The sequence below is a fragment of the Mercenaria mercenaria genome, chromosome 5 (assembly GCF_021730395.1).
Source record: "Mercenaria mercenaria strain notata chromosome 5, MADL_Memer_1, whole genome shotgun sequence".
NCBI classification, from domain to species: domain Eukaryota; kingdom Metazoa; phylum Mollusca; class Bivalvia; order Venerida; family Veneridae; genus Mercenaria; species Mercenaria mercenaria.
In genome coordinates this window covers 45166894-45188300 of record NC_069365.1, presented here as the reverse complement: position 1 = coordinate 45188300, position 21407 = coordinate 45166894, and the positions used below count along the sequence as shown (strand labels likewise).

General features: G+C 32.4%; 1 protein-coding gene across 3 annotated transcripts in view; it reads right to left on the bottom strand.

Annotated features, from left to right (window-relative positions):
- Window positions 1-21407, bottom strand: part of LOC123557070 (carbonic anhydrase-related protein 10-like) — a 74194-nt gene that overhangs the window by 15091 nt on the left and 37696 nt on the right. For all 3 annotated transcript variants that reach the window (XM_045348283.2, XM_045348282.2, XM_045348281.2), the window contains exon 3: window positions 6038-6103. In XM_045348283.2, coding sequence (XP_045204218.2) covers window positions 6038-6103 — 66 coding nt within the window. The remainder of the gene's footprint in view (window positions 1-6037; window positions 6104-21407) is intronic.

Here is a 21407-nt window from a genome sequence, read left to right as displayed (position 1 = left end):
AATTAAAAACATTTCAGTTAATATAATCATCGCATGGATATTATATTAGAGTGATTACCAAAAAAAAAAAAACAATAAAAAAAAACAGACAAACAAACAAAAAAAAAATAAATAAATAAAACGATAAAACAATGCGAACAATGTAAAAACTCGTTAGTGTTGCTCCAAACATTTAGGTTTTATATAAAATTATGTCAGTATAGTCAGTATACAATGCACGACTGTAAATCATACATGAGAGGAAATAAAAATGATTATTACATACCTAAAATTATTTTCCATTGGGTTTCAATGGACCGCGATCGTGCAATATTTTTCCATATCATGACGTTGGACGCTTTAATATCGGACTAGTCCCAATCCGTGACTCTATTTACCTCCCCTTACGGTCCGTCCATTGCGGATCTCGATTATTTAGATTTTTGTTTCTATTGTGTGTTTGTTTAATTTGTAATTTATGCTACATTTTGTTTACTTTTACACTTTGATTAATCTGACCTATTAGATACTGGCACGTAGTAATTTATCAGACTGAAATGAGTTGGACTAATATAGGACGTGGAGTGTTTTCTTAACGTTGTAATGGAAAGAATCGCATGACGTCTGTGGCGTCCGAGCGCACGTTGCGACAACAAGTTGACGTCATTTTCGCGGAAAATATTAATGCGCGTCAGTTTGATTTGTTTATTGCGTTTTCGGAGATTTTTTTCAGTATTTTTTTCCTGTCTTTCGTGACAGAACGATAATTTAGATATAAGTTAATCATTTTATAGTGGATATGTAATAAAAAGGTTATTATCGTTCTTTCGCGGACAATATTGCGCTCCTAAAGTCGCGCAATATTACCGCTGCATATATCCACATACATTTAATAACCTATAATGATCAATTCGACGTGATAATGACACTATGTATGACTCTGTACAATGCCAAACTCTCAGGCAGCACAATATGATTTTAATATACTATTTTATAAGTAAAGCATCTGAGGATCTAGGAATTTTGGTTAGAAGGACACCAACATTAAAGAGGGGGGCACCCATTTCATGGGGAGGGGGGGGGGGGGAGGGTGTTAGGGGTTAGGGTAGGGTCACACCGAGTTTCAAGACCGACTTTCTTTGTAAAATGTAAGAATCAAAGGGGGAATTAACCCACAATTTTCTTCTGCCAGACTCTGGTTCCGTGCATTTCAAGAATGGAGTTATCCCATACGGCTAACAGGAAACGTCTCTCATCATGATATCATAGATCTGAAATTGTCTGATACGTCTTACTAGTACCATTTTATGTTTATAATTAAAACGCAATTGTCGTATTAAGTGTCCGACAGAAACAGATTGATTTTATTTGGATGTGAAAATAAAATGTTCCACCAAATGATAATCGCGCGTAATTATTTATTTTTCAAGTAAAATGACTGTCATACTATGTGCCTCCATCAAGATTTCAGTCTTTGATGCCGAGTATGTGGACAGAGTAGATGTAAAAAGAATGAAGTTTCGACTTTCGTGATATCACATATTCGGACGTTCAAAACTTCACTTCATACGTCAAAAAGGCCTATCTGGTATAATCGATACCGCCTGGGGACACAAATATGCCGTAGAAGTTAAAGTTTGAATAAAATCTCAAAGTTTCTCAAAATCAATTGATAACTTCATACTTCCAGGTTCAGTTCAATGTATTTAGTTAAAATCATTAGCCGTACAAAACTTCATTATTCTAATACCTATTGATAGTGTTTCGCATCAAATTTAGTTTAATTATATATATGGATAATCAAATAATTTAATAAGCAGAAATCCTGAAACTAAGCTTTTTATTTCGCATAGTTATAAAGAGAAGTCTTAGGCTTACGTGATATTACATGTAAAACTTTAGTACCAACGTGTGATATAAATAAACTACACGCATATCGGTGACGTTTTACCCAAAATATATATGAGAGACGTTGAAGGGGAAGGCGAAGTTTGAAATCTCAAACTCTCTATTATCTCTCGAAAAACTGCATTCCCTTACCGGACATCGTTTAATAAGGAGATGCTTTGACAAACTGCCCCACAGGTTCACATGGAAATTATTTTTAGCAATGTTACAGGCAGGAAAAGACTTAACTGAAATTAAATACACAAGAAAAGGCGTTTAATTAAAGCAGTTCCTTTGCAATTCATTGAATTATTTGGTAAATAGGTATAAAGAGTAAATGAATCATATGAAACGACGAAACAGCACACCCTGTAATTGCTGGATTTTAATTTTTCTAGGAATGTTTTTTTCAGAATCTGCATATACTTTGTCGCAATATTTTTTTTTCACATGAGGTAAATATCAGTTCGACATGAAGTTATACGATTTAATAAATTAGAAGTGGTATATGTATTAGAGGTTAAATTATCTATGAAACAAACATAATCTAATTGTATATGCAATTAAGGAATCAAAAATAGTATTGCTGATCATATATGCGAGCTTTCCTTGAAAATACAAATGAAGGGATGTGATTAGTGACCAAATCTTGTTCATTGAAAGGACTCAACGTGTAGTTTTTAGTATTATAAATTTTCTTCTGTAAAACGTAAATATACTGTAGCGCTAAACGACGATGGCATCATAGACCACTAGTATGCAGGACAAAAACATTCTTAGAGAAATCTTCTGATGATTCATTTCGTAGATGTCTTTAACTTAGTTTTAATTGATTGGATTTATCAATTTCAATAGGAAAATCTGCACTACAAAATAGTTCACAACAAGCTGTAAATGCATTAGAAAAAGCATTTTAAAAATTGTAACAGATTTTTTTTTCTATTGATTTTGAGTTCTGACCACAGTGTCGGAGCATTAAGCTGATCTGACACACTCATACAGATAACAAGGGTATAAAGATACATATAATTGTGCTAATCGACTATTGTAGTGATAGATTATCAGACTATTTCTGTTTTAAATCGAACAAACTGCGTCATTTTTGATATATACGGATATTTTTTTTTTCATTTTAAGCATAATGTATTTCCATCCATTTCCATAAAAGTGTTTTATCTGCTAGAATAAACATTACCTTCACTAAATATATCAATTTTGCAATCATAACACAGTTTTCAAAGACGTTGTCATCTGTATTTATTCAGCAGCCTACGATTTTTTATTTTCTCTTAAGCCGCCATATTTATGACGTCATAACTTTTTCCAGTCGCGTGTCTGGAAAGAGATACATGGGAAATTACAATAACTCACTTCAATCTACAATGTGGTATAGGTCTCTATATTTCTCAATATTTTTCTCACGGCGGCCCATATTCTCACAATTTGACATGCACTATACTGTTAATTCATTGAAATAAACAAAAGAAACAATTTTCTATATGGAACGGAAAATCGGGTCAGTGTGGCGATGAGGACGGGAAGGGGTGTGTACTACTCCTTGTTTGTCTACAGTTAATAACCATTTAACGTTCGACAACTAATCTGGACACCGATTGTTTGTCTGTGATGTATGAAGTGATATTTGGCAGACATTTATTTGACAGAGTCTGCAACAATAATAATAGATATGTTGCTTTCATAGCACTGGTATGTAAACATATCATAAAGCTCTGCAGGCAATTTGGAAAGAAACCATTCTCCTGATTAAGTTTCGAATTTTCCACGATTCCTCCAATTATTATCAGTCTGTCAGAGACGTCAGTTGGATGGGTAATCTGGCAATGTCACGAAATCAACCAATAAAAATGTTTTCCAAATAATCAAGTTTATTGTTGATCTTCCTAAACAAAACTTGATAAACCATACGCATATGAATCATGAGAGCAATTTGGAAATCCATTGGGAAGCAATGAAGTCTAAATCCGATATAATCGTGTTTGTATACGCAGTCAAATGTCAAACAGAGAATGCTATATCTGTAGATCTTTTAAGTTTGCTGTTTACAAAAGAATAATATTTTTTACACTAAACAATAAATAGGAGTCAATGAGCAAATTATTTTAATAAATGCTACTTATACTGCATCATTTAGAAATGCAGCCAAATGTATTCTGTGTACAATTATGGGTTAATTAATGGCTAAATCTTACATTCAGCAACGTTAAATCGTTGGTTTGCTTGAAACCTTGTGTAGTAAATCAAGGCAATATTTTGGTCACTAGTATTTTAACTGTTCTTGTTTTCACATGGACAAAATATTGATTTAGTTAATTCTCCTCGTTTCTGGACCACAATCTTCTTAGCAAACGAACCCTTAGAGTATTTCGATGCGTGTTAAGGACAAGTAAGCACTGTGAATTCAACTATGTCATATTCATCCTATTAAACAAGATTTATATTTTAATCTCTCACGTTTTAGCTATACACGAGATAAGTTCAACGTTTTATTAGATTATCAATATCTCAAAGTCAGAGTTTATACTTCTATTATTAAGTAACGATTGTTTTATTTATCGCATGATTTGGAAAATCCATCTGGTTTTTAAAGTGTCCCCTTATGCTATTGTCCAATATGCAATTTTATTTTTGTCTTTATCTTTAATTCTGTCGAAATTATTGTTAACGCTGTTAAGAAACAAAAATCTATGAAAGACATTAAACCACTGATATGAAGCAACAGGCGCTATGATCTTACTATTTTTATATCAATTCGTTTACAATGTTTAAGTATTTGTTATCAAATACCGCTGGTATTGTGATTGTAAGTTCACAATGCTTTTTGGTCAAGTAATCTTAAAATGAAAGAAACGTTTTCACTTAGGTGACTTCTTATTCCAAATATTAACCTCCACTCTATTTCATATCAATTTTGCGTGGCAACAAAAAAATAAAATCAATGATTTAAAGTGATGAAAATATGCCTAAATTATAAAACATATCTTGCATATTAAGTTTCGACATATCTGAAAAATTATCTAAATATGTTAATTCTGAAAACATAATTCTGAAATAGCATAAGATATAAAAATATGATTTAAGAAAATTCTATTTTATTGCAAAATTAACGAATGTTTGTAATTGCCCGCGGAATACAAAATTATGAAAAAAGAAATTATTCTACACGTTTTACAAAACAAATATCACCGAGAATACGGAATAATAAATACGCTGGAACTAAAGTGTTCATAAAATAATTACAACTTACATATTGGCTTTCTAATAGGCATCATATTTTTCGAATTTTAAAATCTATCAGAAAAGAGTGGCGATATTATTAAGGAGTGAGTAATATTTTAGTACATGTCTGGAACTTCTAAAAGTTGAAATATATTATTAGCATATTGATATACTTTTTAGACTGACTAAGTATCATTTAGTACAATCTGGCTGTTCTGAGAATGCAAAAGTATAATGCTTTATATCTCCTGCAAATGTGTAATGAAAACTGATTTTGATCCTATTAACCGGAAACAGAAATATATTTAGCACACAGACAGATTGTCTGAAGTTAGATACATACTTGTACAGAAAGGAAATAAGGAGGAAATTGCAACCAGAAGGTTTGACCAATATATAACGATGTTTGGCAATTTATCATTTGTTCACACATGTTTGCTGCAACATCTCAATATTTCATATCTTATTTAGTAACAGATATACCGTCCAACATGTCACTCTTAACGTTAAAGCTTTTTGCCTTTTGGTAACGCTTCAATAAAACCACTGTAATGCCAAATTCAACAAATATTGCATAACTGTAAACAGAATTATAATTCAAAGACTGACTAACAGCTGATATCAATATCGGTACATATCATTTCAAATTTTACGAGAAAAACGTGACATTGATTCACGGCTTAAAAATCTAATTAAATTTCTTGACACAGGTCAGGTAAATCATCACAAAAATTATAAACAAATGAATAAAGTATGAACTATTTTACATCTTGTAGTTATTAATTGCGTTTCGTCATGAAATGCCTCCCTATAAGATGCAATATAACATGTTTATATGTTCCGATAAGATGCAGCTACGTCCCAAAATCACCAATGAGATAAAATATCAGACCATGATAACTACATCACATTTCATTCAAAGTAACATTATTACCTGACATCATGCCGTTGTATCCCCACCACCCGCTCCAGTGGTCTGAGTCAGGACAGTATGAAACAACTGAAATAAACAAAAAGACTTAAATTAAATGTTAACACAAGTCAGATTATTAAAATTACAGCCTATTTATACTTGCAGTTCTCCAGTTCCATCAAGACGGCACTATCCGTTTATTTCTGCAATGACTTTGCCAGAGGCAAACAGTATCTTTAATGCATGTTCAATGTCTCAACATGTTATTTACATGTACATTAAGCATTTCGTACAATGACTGAGTGACTTTAAAAAGTAAATTTTATTTTCGCCACGTAAGATGGGTTAACAAACATTGCATTTTTACTAAAACTCGTTAGTTAGAAGTGTTTACAAGAATCTGTCTTCATTTGAATAATCCATCTTTAAAAAAGTTATTTATGAAATACCGTATTGTCAAAACAGAGAAGCTCAGTGTCATTTTGCTAAAAAAAGTAATTTAATTTGAAAAAAGTAAATATCGACTTAAATTTATGTTAAAATTTAATAATAGGTCATTCGCAACATTTCAGCTTTTGCTAGTATCGGACGACTCCTGGTGTGCCCTTGACAGTAAAGCAAAGTCAACACCGGCCTTCCGTTATCAAGATGGAAGTCTACTTCTACACCCTAGACGAGGTTTCTACCCATAGCAGGAAGAGGCAAATGATTAATAGTCAGTCGGTCACGAAGTTTATAACTTGAAACAGGAAACAAATCGCCTAACATTTGCATTCTACATCATGACTGAAAAGAAGCTTTAACTTAATTGACAACAATAACCTATTGATAATTAAAGGCACGACAACAAAAAAAAAAGAGATTTTTTTTTTATATACCAGAAAATTCTCGCTATATTTCTTGAGAAGGCTTTGAAACTAAGTTACTGACATATAATACGCTATGGAAACACATGTAACACATTTTAATGAAAATTAGTTGTTTTTCCTATTTTCCTTCCAAAATTGAAAAGCTTTTGTAAAGGGATACCGGGGGTAAACTGTCTAAATTATAAAGCTTTAAATTTAACGACCGTAAAGTACGTAGTCCTAAATGGTGTATTGGTCAAGGACGCTAGACAGCTTTTTTTTATTGCCGCAACGGCACGGGTTCAATTCCCTACTCCGGTATGAGTTTTGCTTGATTTCGCATCTTTAAGATAGTGAAGAAGCCAAAGCTTATGTTTTTATATTCATAATATGACGAAATATGAGAGTAGATTGATCAATGGTGTTGAAAGCTTCAGTCAGATCAAGGAGTAAACTTTAAATAAAAGAGTCGTTTAGTCCTCTTTTTGAATAACAGATACATGTAGTATATAATCTTTCTCCTAGTAATAAAATGACCCCATGAAAGTCTCACAATGTCAAGCATACTTACCGAAATTTACCCTCAAATTGAGGTCATTTTTAATCGGCACATGCTTATATTTAGTTTGCGAATACACTAAAAGTCTGGAGCATTTTTATAAATTTGGGCTACTCTAATTTCGTCTCAACCCGCTTGTTACTAATTGGAATATATGAAAATATGTAAGTTTTAGATAAATATTTGTGACTGTATAATTTCATTCAGTTTAAACTTGTATACATTTTTTCGGAATTTATCAAATTAAGACATAATGAAGACAGTGAAATATGCAGTACAGAAATTAGCGAACATAGAATTTGAAGCACGTGCATCAAGTGACAGAAGCTTGCACGAATTTTTCAGTATACATAGTGAAATAAAACCATGTGTCTCATAGCACTTTAGTCAAATATACCGGGATCAATTGAAATATTGTAGGACGGTAGTATTAGTTATTAATAAATTATTTTCAAGGCCATACATGTAAATTGCCCACTCTGCAAACTGTGTACAGAAACTGTTGCAGAACACCTGATTTTGTTCTGTACTGAAAACGATACATTGAGGCAAGTTTTCTGTAGAAAAATACATGAATCACTACCAAATGAACTGTTTGTGACATTTTGCCAATTAAATTTCCGAAATCAAATACTGGAAATGCTAGCTGGCTTCCCAACTATGAGTATCAGCGATTCTCAAAGAACATCCTGCTGTAAAATAATTGTGCGCTTTACTCATCATCTCACAAAATCTTTGAATTTCCAGGTGCCTTTCACTTAAGGCAATACATTAAAACATAATATAGACAGTATACATATATTATGATTACGTTTTATAAATGACTCTGTTCGAAATTTATGTGTGTGACACACTGTATGAAACATCCTTTAATTAAAATCATATGCAGTGTAGTTCTATAGTGCCTAACTTATCTTATGTAAATATAAATGTTTGTGCTATTTCATTATGATAAAAAACTTTGAATGATACAACATTTCCTGCATTATTTGCCTTTTAATCTTTCATTTTCGCTCTAAGACAAATAAGGCACGGACTTACTTGTGATTAATGAGAAAATACTTTTCATTATGTGATCTAATATTTTCGACTTTCGATATTAGGACATTATTAAAGAGAATATGTTAGAGCTAGTTGAAAAACGAAACTTAATTCATGTAGTTATAGTACATGAAATATTTATGGACTATTAGAAACATTTAACATTTTTTCAAAGTCCGCATGATTGATACAATGCCATCAGTAAGTTTGTAATGGTCAGTGTTTATTGAGTGTTTTTGTATAAATAGAATAACACTGTTTTCTGTTTGAGGGGTTGCAGCGGATGTATTTATTTGCATTTTACGTTTCATTACATATAAGTTATACAGTTATAAATTATAATACAATATCCAAAAGGACAATAATGAATGTTCATTCAAAATTGATATATTGATGAAAATTCAGTAAAATATGTTTAATACACATTTTCTTACTAATTATGAAACTAAACAACTGCATATTGATAAATATTTACATGCCGTATGTTTACACTATTATTGTTGTTTATGTATACTTAAAATAATATCATGGACTAGCTCTTAATTATAAATTGTCATTTATCTCAATGTAAATTGCTTTTACACTTTATCATTGCTCATTTCTTTTGTGCTCAATAGATATTTTTTGTCTATGTATTATATGTTCATATAATTTCTTTATTATGATGTGAATTGTATGCTTCTCATCTTATGGTGGAATAAAAGATATATCTATTTAGCTATCCACATGACATATCTTGCTCGTTGTTTTGTATGACTTTTTGTGCTGAAGAATGTTTTTATCATTTACGACTTATTTCTGTATAATTACTGATCATATCTGAATTAACTCTGAAAAGTAGTTAAAGTCACAGGAAAAAGCCCTCAAATATGCATTCTTGACAGTTATCACTCGAAAATAATTAATCTATAGATTTAAAATAAAATATGCTTATCAATAATATTACCCCTTACAATGAGAAAAGCTACGCGAATGATTCGATACTTGGAATGCTTATATCTAATACTAGCTACAACATTAGCTTTGATCTTTTTCTTTTCGTTTGTTACAAACAAAACGTTTTGCATAAATATTAAAATATTTACGGGCTAATATTGTTCTTATGCTATTTTACCGCAAAGTCTCATATTCTTCAAAATAAAGTATGTCTTTCACTAAATACAAAATCCTTAAAATCACTGATTGATAATGGTGCTGAACAAAATCCTGCTTATTCCAAACATGATGGATTTAATCACCGCTGGCTTATTGACCGTTTCCAGTACAGTTTTATATCAAATGTCATAAATCATAATTACTTCACGATTTACATAGGGCGATTATCGTTAGGTGTATAATAAACATTGAACCAATACTGGAACTAGACCAAAGTCAATTATGGGATACAGGAAGAATGCAATGATGACGGATAATCTATATCTAATTGTACGGATTAAAACTGCTCTTCCTAAATCACAAAAATATCCTACTGTTTCCATTTGATTGCTTGTAACGGCCACATATTCCGACAAAGGTATTTGAAAGAACGGAAACGTTTACAAATACCGATAAATCTATTTATTCTCAATGAACGGAAATAACGACAGATTTAGACAAAAGGCCACGAAGTAATTTCAATATCAGTACTTTGAATAAAGTATTTGCAGGAATGGGAATCACAAACTAAGTGCGGGAATTTGAGTCATATAAATTTCAGAGCAGCTCATCAATTGACATGCCTATTTATTGATAAAAGATAAATGTATATTATGCTTAAAATAACCGTGAGATATTTGATTTCCAGCCGTGCCTAATTACTGATACATAATGGCTATCATCTATTATTTAAAACACTTTTAAGTTTTTAGTTTTCATCTTATGGTACAGTTCGATGTTTTCTTGGTAAGCATACTGAACGATGCACTAGTTGTGTTTGGACAAAACTCCTTAAAGTAAAAATTGGTTTTTAACAGTGAAATATTTAAAAGAATTAAGCAACCATTAATAATTTACACTTCGTATCCGCAATTCATTTTGTTTTCTAATCCTCTGATTATTATGAGAGTTATCTGTGTTTCTGTTATATATTTGAAAGTGGTTAATCATGTTCCACCCTTGCTGTAATAAACTGATTCAGACGTAAAACCTTATAACTTTTCCTAAACGAGATAATGCAGAATTCAAGCAATATGTATTATTCAATTTTAAACGAACGTATAGGCCTTTAAACTTTTGCATTTCTTAAAAACCCTTCTCCGACTATTTCAATGTTAAACACTTTTTCTATCTTTATTTGTGCACAAACAATTGAAACTGAAAAATTGTTGTTGTTTTTTACTGTTTTTGCTATTGTAACCCTGTATTTACTTATGTTGGCAGCACTGAAACAGAACAAAGAGTTATTTCAGTCTACTAGACTGAGAAACATAAATTGGCAACGGCAGTTACTTTCATTACCCGACTCTACAAATTTACTTCTTTAGCGTTTTAAAATGCAATACAGTATGATAACGCTAATTTCTTTGGCAAAGAAATTCAGAGAAACACTTTCATACCATAAATATTTCATGACTTGTGTTTTGGAAAGAAATTCGATTGTCGGAGAAAACGTTACAGTAAGACCATTATATATGCCACTGAAAGCAAACAATCTTAGACTCTGGACCAAAAAAAAAAGGCTGGGGTTAAAAGAAGCACACACTATCTTGGACGTTATACGTTGTGTCAAAAATCATAGAAGTCCTGACGCTTTTCACGATTTTGTTAGGCATATTTTTCCTTATCAGAGTTCGGTAGACGCATGAAAATTGGCTAGTGACTTTTAAGTATATTTAATCAACCTCATTTTTATCTAATATGCTATCATTTACCACAATATATGTTTGGTAAAACTGGCATTTATGTACATGATTTGAAAAGTATTTCAATGTATTTATGGCATGCCGTAACTTTTTCATTACATTACCATCAAATATTATTAAACAGAAAATTTGCCTGATTTTATCTACTGTAAACTGCAATTAAAGATGTAAATGTAAAATAAATGTGTAATATTCTCTTGATTCTTCTTTTTAAATAATGAACGGGATACTAAGTTGGAACAACTTAAAAAATCTAAGAACAATTATTGAGTGTTTAAAAGTATAATGTAAGGAAATATCTAATATATTTTGCGTTTTTAGTCTGGCGTTAATCAATATAATACTTTTTATCTAATGATTCAAAGTTTCTGCTTATTTTTGACCACCGCATGTTTTGGCTTAATCCTTACCATGCTGGACGATTGTTTCTACCTTTGTGACAAGTGTAGACCACGATCAGTCTGCGCTTCCGTGCAGTCCGATCATGATCTGCACTGTTCGCTATTCAGTCAGTATATTTTTGGTAAGCACCCCTTTTAACAATTAAAAGTACTGTCCAAATTGGAAAATGAACAAGTTCATTATAGAAATTTAGCAGGGTAAGTGTTAACTGTATCTATCTGAATGCGTCATATTTGTTGTTATGATAGTCAAGAATAATGCCATGACCACATTGAAACCTTGCCTTCAGTCACTCAGAAACAATCAATTGTTATGATAGTCAAGAATAATGCCATGACCACACTGAAACCTTGCCTTCAGTCAACAATCAGTGATTGGTATTCATGGAGTTTGACACGTAAATTACAACTCATTATACCGTGAACAGCGATATGAATCATTTAATAAACCGTAAATTTTGATAATAGCTTTTATGTACCTGTATTTGATGTGATAAAGATAGTTTGATACAATTTCGTTACTCCTGTGCGTATGATATTTGACAAAACAAAAACAAAATGTCTGCTTGCACACCCAATTGTTCTTTCTTCATATAAATCTATAATCAGATCATTGTTTAGCTTTACAAAAATGTCTTCTCTACTGCTTGTTGTCAGTCACTCCAAATCACAACAGATCAAATCAAACAACCACTCCAACTCACGAGGGAGTGAACCAAAAGCCAATAGAGACGAATTTACACAGACAGTCTGTCGATAGAATCATGTTTCACAAAATGCATGCAAATGTTTATCTTAATGCCAATAAAATGACGCCTTATATTTCTAAATCGCTGATCAGATAAACAGGTTTAAGATAAGTCTTTACGTGCATAGATTTAAAGCTTTTTAAGAAATCCTACATTGTTGTATACTTTTGAAGCTGCATATATGTACAGAAACGTTTTCTGTCATAAAGAATGCGTTCCATAAGTTCCGCAATATGCAAATATTTCGTTTATTAATATCTATTCGACTAATATAAGCAAACGTAGCCAAATAAAGTTTTGCGGCTCTGGAATGTTTTGCCTGTAGGATCCTAGTTTTCGTAGTAATTGGAATACAATACTTGAATATTGCTTCATCAAATATAATGCATTTGAGTATAGCATACAAACCAGCCATTCCGAGGCATATGTCTGAGTTTGCCCTATATTTTTTTCCAGTTTCTGAATTATAGAATAATTGTTCTCGACACATTTTTCACTTTACATTTGTATTATATAATGTGTTTTGTGGCAGAGCTAGCTTAGAACCAACTTAGACAGTGCACTGCGTGTAATTCTAATATAACTAGTAATGCTTAAATCGTCACAAAGATATTAAGTTGACGTCACGTCGACGTGATACTTAGTGTCATGTATGCATCTAAAAATAGCGCTTTCAAATTTGATCAAATATTTTACTTAATAGCATGTTTAAAACGTAATGTTACATAGCACAACAGTCTTGCTTTAATTACATACACGCTGAGTTTGTATAACATATTCTTAAGACAGATGTATAATGGTAGGTAATTTACAGTTTAGTTTGTATTTAAGTGGCAAAATTAAAAAAAAACAAGAGGGTCATGGGACAGTCAAAGTCACAGTCAAGTGATATCATATTACTTGGGGTCGTCAGGTAATTATAATTAAACAATCTTGAAAATAGGATCAGATAATTTTTTAAGTATTTTTCCTATATAACTCACATAATAACTAAGTGACCCCAGGGTGGGGCCTCTTTTAACCCTTATAATTTGAATACCTTTGGTAGAGGACTACTAGACAATGCAGAATACCAAATATCAAAAGCCTAGGTCGTATGGTTTCAGACAAGAAGATTTTTAAAGCTTTTTCCTATATAAGTCTATATAAAACTTGGGACCCCCAGGGCAGGGCTTCTATTCACCCAAGGGACACAATTTGAACACTTTTGGTTGAGGACCATAAGACAATGCTACAAACCAAATATCAAAGGTCTAAGTGTTGTGGTTTCAGACAAGAAGATTTTTAAACTTTTTTCCCTATATGTCTATGTAAACTTGGGACCCCCGAGGCGGGGCCACATTTGAACATTCTTGGTAGAGGACCACTAGATAATGCTTATACCAAATATCAAAGCCCTGGGCCATGTGGATTTGTACAAGAAGATTTTCAAAGTTTTCCCTATATAAATCTATATAAACCATGTGACCCCCGGGGCTGGGCAATGTTTGACCCTAGGAGGATAATTTGAACAATCTTGGTAGAGGACCATTAGATGATGCTTAATACCAAATATCAAAGCCCTAGGCCATGTGGTTTTGTACAAGAAGATTTTCAAACATTTCCCTATATAAGTCTATATAGACCATGTGACCCCTGGGGCGGGGCCATATTTGACCCTAGGGGATAATTTGAACAATCTTGGTATAGGACCACTCGATGATGCTACACACCATATAACAAAGCCCTAGGCCCTATGGTTTTGGACAAGAAGATTTTTTTTTCCTTTCGGTTGCCATGGCAACCAGAGTTCTGCATGGAATTCAATTCTTTGAATAATTTTGAAAGGGGGCCACCCAAGGATCATTTCTGTGAAGTTTGGTGTAATTCTACCCAGTGGTTTTCAAGAAAAAGATTTTTTTAAAAATTGTTGACGCACGACGCACGACATCAAGCGGTCACAATAGCTCACCTTGTCACTTCGTGACAGGTAAGCTAAAAATACTGATGTGATTATATCCTTATTTCTATGGTAAAATCAGTGTTACAACAAGGTTTCATTTTAAACAATTGAAATACTTTTAGAGCCGTTGCAAAATAAAACAATATATTTTAAAAAGACCTTTTCGTTTTATGTATCAAATCATTTGACATGAATTTGAGTTGAAATTTTAACGGTGCCTTAAACATTTTACGTGCTCTGACAAGTTACATATGAATTTATAAAAGACACAAACAAATAAAAAAGACAAGCAAATAAAAGGTGCCCTGACAGTAACTCTACCAGTATTATAATAGCATTAAAGGAACACTACAAACAAAGCACAAAACCGTTAGACAAACTTGTAGTTTGAATGAATTATTTTCTGTGAAACGTGATTTGCCTTTGGGTTAATTTCTTCTTAAATTTTTGTGTTTTTTTTTATAACACTATTTTCCGATGTCATCCGGCCAGGTGCTTTCTTAAAACGTTCACGTTATCATAAATTTAACACAAAGCGCTTTTTGCCCAATTTCTATATATAAAGGCACTTCATATTTAGAATAAATAGAATAAAGCATAAACATAATGTATTCTCACATTATAAAATCAAACATTGCCTTTGTTCATTGCTATTTGTTCCTATTCAATTTTTATAGTAAACAACATTAAAATTGATATTTACAATGTACCTAGGTTGTCGATTATGGTAAAATATTTGAAGAACGATTAAAATAAACAGAACTAAAGTCAAGTATTAGCTGGCGCCTACCAATTGCAGATAATCGAAACTACTCGACGCGCGTATGGGAATCTCATACACTATCTGTTTATAAAAATATATTATCAAAAAATGTGCATAGAAATACAATGTAGAAAAGGTTGATATATAAAATGATATTACGTCAAATGTGCATTCCACCTATTTTAGAACAACAAACAATTTACCTTCAATCACCGATATTTATAAGATGCTTAATTTCACTGAATTATGTGAGAATGAATTGAGCCGTGCCATGGGAAAACCAACATAGTGGCTTCGCGACCAGCATTGATCTTGACCAGCCTGCGCATCCGCGCAGTCTGGTCAGGATCCATGCTGTTCGCTTTCAAAGCCTAATGGAATCAGAGAAACTAATAGCAAACAGCATGGATCCTGACCAGACTGCACGGATGCGCAGGCTGGTCTGGATCCATGCTAGTCGCAAAGCCACTATGTTGGTTTTCCCATAGCATCCGCGCAGTCTGGTCAGCATCCATGCTGTTCGCTTTCAAAGCCTAATGGAATCAGAGAAACTAATAGCAAACAGCATGGATCCTGACCAGACTGCAAGGATGCGCAGGCTGGTCTGGATCCATGCTAGTCGCAAAGCCACTATGTTGGTTTTCCCATAGCAACGCTCAATTATTGATGTTAAGAGTATTATCGTACGAAACAACCTATGGAGATACTGCGTCTCGTATTTTTACAAGGTATCTATTTAATATAATAAAAAGCACAAGGTATCTATTTAATATAAAAACAAAACACCATAACTTAAAACTTTTGAAACTAAACATCATTTTTTACCATATATATATATCAATAAAGGGGAAAATGAAAGTGACATGTTAAAAAAAATGCGACCAATTGTTTGAAACATTCGAAAAATATTTTCAAAGTGCATTATGTTCATATGAGAGTCGAAAACGTTATGATTATAAATTATTATAAATATTTATTTACGTGTGTTCAGAATAGGTCAAGTTTTGTAGTTCCTTATATTTTTTTCACATGCTGAACTTTTCGTGATATTGCAAGAAAAAAGATTACAAGTAACAGATAAAAAGATATACATCACGTTTAATTTAAGAATTAATGATACAAATAGCTTGAACTTTAAGAAACAAGTAAGTGTAAGAGAGGCACCTTTCACATTTATTCTAACGTTCTAATAAGGATACTTGTTCATAAAGTTCTGTTAATTTCACTTTCTCACAAAGCTGTTAATATCAGGACAGAATAAATAGTAATTATATTCTAAAACCATGAAAATAAATTCTTGATGAAATTAAGTAACACTGTTCTTGAAAATTACAACATTACAAAATCGCCTTTTTGACAACAACCTTCAAAACATTGTATAACGTTTGACAAAATGCCTAATACAAACACTTTCATAAGTATTTTTCATAAGTACAGACTTGAACAAACTATAGAAGAAAACTGATTTTAATCACTAGAACACGCAGTAAAACAACAATCAATGGCATATCACAAAAGCAAAAGATTAAATTTTCGAGATGACAAATTTACCACTTAAATGCGAATAATCCATAATTGGTATCCTCATTTGGTCAAACAGACAGTTTTAGATATATTATTGACTTTTCACGTTTGCATAAGTTACAAATGTCTAAAAAAACAACCAATGCATTTTTTTCTGAATAGTGCATTTATCTTTTAATCTAAACCCTTCAAGAAAATGCCACAAACTATTCAATTGTTTCATACTTTCCGAGTTAGCAATTAAAGTAAGGGACTGGTTCATATCTTACACAAATGTGTTTGACCTTGTTGCTTATATTTGACTACGCAAAAGAATACTTTAATTCTTGCTTCGTTAGAACCAAATGTAAAATGTCAAATGAAATAGTTAACTGAAATAGAACATCCACTACTTGTAGCAAATGCGAAAAAATGCAAATTAATAATCTAGCTGACTTGAAAAAACATATTCCTTTCTATTTATAAGACAAAAAGTAACATATTAACAATAATGTCAAATAACAGGCCAAATTAGTCCAACTGGTTTCCTTAATTAAATCTACAATTAAGCAGCCTGTGGTGCTTGATGAACTCAACATATAGTTTATTGTTTGTATTTTGCCGATACAAATCACAGGAGAGTAAATCAGACAGAAAACAGAGACAATGCTACTGATTCAGCATTGTTTTGACAGGAAAAAATGATTTCTAGCTTTTGTACTTGAATTCACTGCCGGCATATATTACTACGCGCTCAGTCGGTAGCTACTTTTACAGCTTAATAATAAACGATGTGAACTTTCAGGCAAACAAAAAAACCACAGGTGATGTAGGAAAGCTGTGTTCGCCAAATATACTCCTTCTAAAACCATTATCTTATAGTGTGTTTGCAGGGATATGTACACAATGAAAAGATAAGATAAATTAAACAAATCTACAACGAGGAGAGCTTAAAATTAGAAGGAACAGAGTTGAGTACCGCCCGGGCATTGTAGCAGAAGCAGCAATGGTAATTGTCAACCAGGTTATGGTGCGCATCATACCTCACTCTTAACCTCAGTTTTGCTTCATAGTTAAAGGCCTGTGTAAATAACCTGCTTGGTCAATCTCAACACAAAACAAAACACAAAAATTCGAGTGAAAAAAATATACCGAACTTAAACGAATAATACCGTACATACAATATAGCTTAGTGCCTTTGCAGAACACTTAGAAAAGAAACAGCTCAATACCAGAGATTAACTGCCTTTTCTGTTAGACACAAACGGGCCTCATGGCCGAGTGGTTAAGTCGCTGACTTCAAATAACTGGCCTCTCACCAGTGTGGGTTCGTTCGAGCCTCACTTTGGGCTTAGAATTCTTCATGTGACAAAGCCACCCCGCTAGCTAACGGAAGTTCTAAATAGTTCTACCAAGATGCAAGACCGTGATGAAATAATACCCGGAGTGGCACCTTGGTCTTCCCCCACCATGAAAAGCTGGAAAGTCGCCACATGACCTACAATTGTGTCAGTGTCGGTTAAACGCAACAAAACTTTAAAAAACCTTAAACACCAAGCATGTTATCTTACAATGAGTTAAATACTTACCACTGATATTATTGGTTAATGTTTTCTATCCAAAATGTGGTTAAATATTGAATCTGAAGAGTGCCGAGCTGATACTTTCTTTTCAAAATGTTTTTGTTTTGCTGTTGTAAATCTTACTGTCTTGTTTAATAGTCTTAATACAGATATTAGAGTTATTGCCTTTGATAACCAGTAAGATGCAAAGTGCTTATAACTATCATCAAGTCTTTACAAATTCATTCTTTTGCCTTTTCGTGCAGACTAGCATTTTCTTTATAAACTGAGAAAGTGGCATATTATATTATAATTTAAGTAACATTCACATGGATTTCTTCCAAACTTTTGCATACAGAAAGTTCCGTTTAGAGAATATTTCTTAAAGATAGTTTCAGTTTATCACTAAACAATTACTGAATTACCGAGCAAATGAATTTTATTTCTCTGTAATAAATGTGATATTGAATGATCACGCTACTACAACGAAGCATTCTCACGCTATCGTTCGTTCGTTGACTGAGGAAGTTATTGACTTACAGTCGAGGTCCATGCGGGACAATTTACTCTTTTTTAACATTGAAGAAGAAAAAACCGATGAGGCCCGCAAAACTGAAAACTGTAGTAACAAAATTTACACGTTCTGTAAAAACGATTTGGGTATGGCGGACGTTCAAACCTGTGTACAGATTGACAGGGCGCACCGTATTGGCCAATTTACAACGGGTAAAAAAAGACCAATAGTGGTAAAATTTAATCACACACCCGATAAAATAGAAATAAAACAAAAGGTATTTGAGAAAAAGGATTCTATATCTGTCAAATGCAGTGATCAATATCCTAAAGTTATCCAGGATCGCAGAAAGAGGTTAATACCAGAGATGATACAGGCTAGAGAAGAAAACAAGACAGCAGTTTTGAGATACGATAAGCTGTATATCAATGGCAGTTTGTTTCGTGAAACAGTTGAGGAAGCCAATTAGGAAGAGCAGGGGCAGTTAACTTTCCTGTTATGGAATATTCAGGGGATTGTAAATAAACTAAATGATAGTGAATTTTTAAACTACATAGGCAATTTTGACATCGTATTGTTCACAGAAGTATGGAACTCAAAAACAACCAATATTGATATCGATGGATATTGCTCTTTTTCGTGTCCGAGGCCAAAATATAACCGAAAAGCAAAACGATTTAGTGGTGGTGTTGTTATATACTATAAAAAAAATTGAACTTGTAAGTTTAAATGTCAAAGGTATAGTATGGTTTAAATTACTGAAAGAGCACTTTGGAACTTTAAATGACTTGTATTTCTGTAAGTGTTACATACCGCCTGAGGATTCAAATGTTTATAAAAACATCTCGTCGAGTTTACATAACTTCGACTTCTTTGAACAAATAAATGATGACATCAGGAGATACAGTAATTTTGGAGATATATATGTGACAGGTGATTTAAACTCTAGAACAGGACAACATCCTGATTTTGTCAATAACATCAACCTTGATCGATATGTTCACATGCCTTTAGATGATATAGCTGTAAATAATATACCATCACGTGTATCACAAGACAGTCATGTTAACGGTTTCGGATTAAAATTGTTGTCTCTATGTAAAGAAAATAATATTAACATTGTTAATGGCCGGCTCGAAAAAGGGAGTTTTACTTGTTATAATACAGCGCATAGCCGCAAGGCTGCTAGTGTTGTTGATTATGTAATTACAAGCTACAATAACTTCGCTAATATAACAAAAATGAAAGTCTGTGATTTAACGGAATATTCGGATCACTGTCCGATTGAATTTGGTTTGAACTGCGAAAATACAATATTATATCATTATGATGTATTGACTTATGATAAAATTATTTGGGAAGAAAATGACCCAATTATATTGAATCATGTTTTAAATGAAAATAAACACATGTTTGATAATATTTTATATCAGTTGGAGACTGATGAATCAGACATTGACAGGTGTATTGAAAATTTGAATACAATTATTTTTGACATATCCTTTAAGTTGCATGGTAAAACATTTACCGTTAGGCCTAAGAAGAATGTACAAAAGAAATCCCCATGGTTTGATGATAGGTGTAAGCAAGCTAAAAAGGCTTTTTGGAGGACAAAAGGGCATTCAAAACTAATCCGTCTGATACAAATAGACTTAATTTTTTGTCAAGTAGGAGAAGATTTACTCAGATTAAAAACAAAGTTAAAAAGGAATATTATAACATTGAAAAGTCCAAATTATCTGATTTAAGTAAACGGAATCCACGAAAATTTTGGAAATATATTAAAAAGTTCAAAAATAAAAGCATGCCGAAATCTGATGGTATAAGTGTAAATGATTTTGCTGAGTATTTTAGTACATTATCTAGTTCAAATCAAACTGATTTTGTATCAGAAGATGAGGAGAGTAGTCGTACAGAGACTTTACGTATAGATGAACTAGATTGTCCATTTACTTCGGATGAAGTATCTAAAGTAATTTCTTCTTTAAATAGACATAAAAGCTGCGACTGTGAAAATAATGTGGCCGATTTTTTCATTGATTCTAATCATTTTATAACTCCTTATCTTGTTTCTATATTCAACAAAATTTATGACTCGGGGAGATACCCCGAGTCATGGTGTAAAGGTGTTATAATACCTCTTTTTAAAAAGGGGGATGAATCAAACCCTTGTAATTACAGAGGAATTACTCTTGTCAATATAACTGCAAAAATATTTTCTTTAACTCTTAGAAATAGAATCAATAAGTGGTGTGAATCTAATGATGTCTTTATAATAATGATGCTCAATTTGGTTTCAGAGATAATCATTGCACTAGTGACTGTATATTTTTATTACACACAATTATTCAGAATACCTTGTATAATAAATCTAAATTATTTTGTGCTTTTATAGATTATGAAAAGGCATTTGACACAGTAATACGTGATGCCTTGTGGATCAAACTCTGTAATTCAGGCATTAGTTGTAAAGTGTTAACCATGTTAAAGTCTATATACTCAAATGTTAAGTCATGTGTAAAATTAACTCCAAATATGAAAATGACTTCTTTGATGTCACTATCGGATTAAAACAAGGGGAACCACTCTCGCCCCTATTGTTTATATTATTCCTAAATGATATTAAAAATTGTATCGATTTTAATAACCTTACTGAAAATGATTTAACT